The sequence below is a fragment of the Nerophis ophidion genome, linkage group LG07 (genome assembly GCF_033978795.1).
Source record: "Nerophis ophidion isolate RoL-2023_Sa linkage group LG07, RoL_Noph_v1.0, whole genome shotgun sequence".
Taxonomy (NCBI): Eukaryota; Metazoa; Chordata; class Actinopteri; order Syngnathiformes; family Syngnathidae; genus Nerophis; species Nerophis ophidion.
The window spans coordinates 56,889,192-56,893,132 of NC_084617.1; the positions used below are offsets into that span (position 1 = coordinate 56,889,192).

The 3,941-nt window shown below is 39.0% G+C and overlaps 1 protein-coding gene across 1 annotated transcript in view; it reads right to left on the reverse strand.

Moving 5' to 3' along the window:
• Positions 1 to 610: 610 nt before the first annotated feature.
• Positions 611 to 3,941, reverse strand: part of LOC133556576 (eukaryotic translation initiation factor 4E-binding protein 1-like) — a 7,685-nt gene continuing 4,354 nt past the window's right edge. Inside the window, exons 2-3 of the mRNA XM_061906622.1 lie at positions 3,425 to 3,616; positions 611 to 1,039 (exon numbers count right to left, since the gene is read on the reverse strand). Coding sequence (XP_061762606.1) covers positions 1,008 to 1,039; positions 3,425 to 3,616 — 224 coding nt within the window. The 3' untranslated portion in view covers positions 611 to 1,007. The remainder of the gene's footprint in view (positions 1,040 to 3,424; positions 3,617 to 3,941) is intronic.

The following is a 3,941-nucleotide window of genomic DNA, read 5'->3' on the forward strand; positions in this document are numbered from 1 at the left end:
TAGTAGAGCTAGTCAATCTGGTGCCTTCACACATTGGCATTACATTATATAAATGACCCCGGCGGCACCAAAATCGGCGGAATTCCGCGGCTCCGCGGAAAATTCCCATTTCTGCTACAGTACTTTAATTTTGGTCATTATGGTGGCGCTAGAGAGCGGAGTGTTGTCTGAGGTGGTACTTGGAGGGAAAAAGGTTTGACAACCACTGTTCTAAATAATTTATGTAATAAAACATAGATTTTTTTTAATTATAATTTTTTAATCTGTCCTTTCTAGCTCACATCCATCAATCCATTTCTTAACACTTGTTATTCTCTGGGTCTCCTAGCCGCTCAAGCAAATCATCCATCTATCCATTTTCTACCGCTTATTCCCTTCGGAGTCACAGGGGGGCGCTGGTGCCTATCTCAGTTACAATCAGGCGGAAGGCAGGGTACACCCTGGACAAGTCGCCACCTCATCGCAGGGCCAACAGATAGACAAGAAATCATATTGCCTAAAAATGCATTTTCCCATCGGTAATGTGATGTCATCGATGGTGTCGGGCGAGCGTGTGGCAAGTGTGCTGTCTTTCAGTCTAGTGCATGAGGGAAAAAAAGGGCGACCCATGTTTGATTCCATTGCATTTTCTTTAATTGCGTCACATTGCAAACTGTGACTCGAAGCTCATAAGTCACAACGATTACAGTATCTTGGACTTTTTCAAGGCAGCATCTGAAAATGCACATGGTGGTAATAATTCTTCTGGAATGCTGGTTAGAAATCAGATCTCAGAACGGGTCATAACTATTAATAATGATCATTAAAAAACATCCGTTTTCAACTTGACGCCATCTTATAAAAGGCACACTTATCACACAAGATGTTTTCTCATGGGCCAAAAAAACAAAACAGGAGCCTAAATAGATTGTAAAGTGCCTTGATGGAACAGCTGATTGGACAAGATGGCGCCCCTGAGCCTTTCTTCACAGCATCGTGTTGGCAAGTTGGCTCTGCTTCAGCAGCGCTCAGATGTCCATTTCAAACTGTGCATCATCACCTTCAGAACACACAACACACGCCTCACAATACTGCAGCGTACTTCATCATTATTAGAGCGATATATCACACTTTAGCTTTAAAAACAGGAGATCATGTCACACACATTTCTTCTAATGACTCCTATCTCACACACTATATTATGTCTCATATTATTGCTTTTTCAACACTAACGAGGGAGTCCAATTGCCCCCAGCTTGAAACTGTGAATATAAGAATAGAAATGTGTGAGGATTTGCTTCGACATTTTTTAACAATTTCCTATGTATTGGATTAGTAGAAGTACTTTTTGACGTGAAAAAACCTGGCAACTCAGCATTTAACCGTAATTTCTTTTTTAACAACATATTACCTTAAATGGAAAAACAATAAAACAGTTTTTTGTTACAGTAAAATCTATTTTCCAATTTGGTGTATCATTTGCTTTTAAAAAACACAAGTCAAGCATATATTTGTGTTTATTTTACCTTAACTTTTTTTTTTTTGCATTATTAGATCATATCCAAGTATAAAAGATATGTAATTGCATGCCTGTAAATTTTTCTGTCCAATTGGAAAGAACAAATATGTTTAGTAGGAAAACAAAGTGATCATGGCACTGCTAAAAGTAGTTCCTCTGCGTTAGCGCTTGTAATAATATCGCTAGTACTCACAACATGTAAACAGAGAATTGTTGGCAGTTTTTAGATTCTTTATGGGTTCAATAGAGTGCATTAGCTTCATTAATAGCCACCTCGTACCTGCGATACTTTACAAATTAGAATGCATAAATAAAAGAAAAACATGTTCTTTTCTTACACTGGTATGGGGAATAATACCATTTTTTTTTAACGTGCATTTCCTCTTTAAATTGAATAGGTGTTATATTTAGATGATTAAAGTTTCTGTCCAACTGAATATAAAGACAGTATAAATAATAATGAGTAGAAAATGGATGAATAACAAAACTGCAAACACACAAGGCACTCTCTAATCCAGTTAAATTTTTTTGAATATTTACAGCACGTAAATAATACCTTGCTTTTAATCAAAAAGGTCCATTAAAGGCTTACTGAAACCCACTACTACCGACCACGCAGTCTGATAGTTTATATATCAATGATGAAATATTAACATTGCAACACATGCCAATACGGACGGTTTAGTTTACTAAATTACAATTTTAAATTTCCCGCAAAGTGTCCCGTTGAAAACGTTGCGGAATGATGACGCATAAGTTGACGCGTGCTTGTGACGTTATTGGTTGCAGCGGACATTTGATCCCAGCACCACTCACGGCTAAAAGTCGTCTGCTTTAATCGCATAATTACACAGTCTTTTGGACATCTGTGTTGGTGAATCTTTTGCAATTTGTTCAATTAATAATGGAGACTATAAAGAAGAATGCTGTTGGTGGAAAGCGGTGGATTGCAGCTGCCTTTAGCAACCAGAGCACAGCCAGTGTTTCTTTGTTTGTTGTGAAGCTTTAATATGGAACAGAGCGGTCAAGCGGACATGTTTCTCTACCACATGTCAACCGGCAGGTTTCGGTGAAACAATTGTGGTAGTAGGTCGGCTCTTACCGGAGACATGAGCGGAGCTTGCGTCCTCCTGCAGCTGTCAAAGAGGCAGCTGCGACTTTCTTGGCTCCTCCATGGCTTCCATCAGACACTGGCGGTCACCACACCCCTCCGACTTTCAGGTATGACTTTATAATTTCACTAAAACACTAGTAACACAATAAGCAGATAAGGGATTTTCCAGAATTATACTAGTAAATGTGTCCAATAACATCTGAATCGCTCTCACTGCCCTCACCTTTTTCTTTTTCTTTCTCGTGCTTCACTCTAACTTTTCTCATCCACGAATCGTTCATCCTCTCTTAAATTAATGGGGAAATTGTCGCTTTCTCAGTCCGAATCGCTCTTTCTGCTGGTGGCTATGATTATAAACAATGTGAGGATCCCTACAACCCGTGACGTCACGCGCACATCGTCTGCTAGTTCCGGTACAGGCAAGGCTTTTTTATTAGCGACCAAAACTTGCAAACTTTATCGTCGATGTTCTCTACTAAATCCTTTCAGTAAAAATATGGCAATATCGCGAAATGATCAAGTATGACACATAGAATGGACCTGCTATCCCCGTTTGAATAAGAAAATCTAATTTCAGTAGGCCTTTAAGAAATATGACGTTAATATTGAAGACATTTAACGGAATTAAAGAGTGCCTTGTGTTTTTTTTATTTGTTTTTTTTATGTTTTGTTGAATTTGCATCCCTATTGCAAAGAGCACCTCTCGTTTCACAACCTTCTCTTTTTTGAGCCCCTAGAAACATTCCTCCTTGAACCTATTTCTTGGTAATGACAGTAATAATATGGAAGTTATTTTTCAAAAGTGAACATACCAGTGATGTTGCTTGCAGCTGCACCCGTATTGTTGTTCACTAGCTCTCCATCACTCGCCTTCTTGTCATTGGTTTCTGTGGAGGGAGGACTCGTCACACCAGGAATGTCTGGAAGGCCCTGTGGAGGAGTCTTGGCCGCTGGAGAGCTACGACAGCCCAGCAGGAATTTTCGGTCGTAGACAATCCTGGTACCTAAAGTGCAGACGCACAACTTTGGTACACGTTTTACACAAAGGCAATGATAGTTCTGACTAACCTCCATTGCAGCACTTCCTTTAGACACAAATACACGTTTCAAAACAATAGCTTTTTATATCTGGCATATCAAAATATATCTATTCCTGTCCAATGTTGCTTCCAAACTGTGGTACCACTTCTTGTACATGTAACACAAGGCCCTTCATTGTCCACTTCTCTTAAAACACACTTACTATTTGTTTTTTGACCCACCTTGAGAGCTAGTGAACTTTTTTAGTGGATTTATTGTTTTAGAACATTTTGTTATGGATTAAAACAA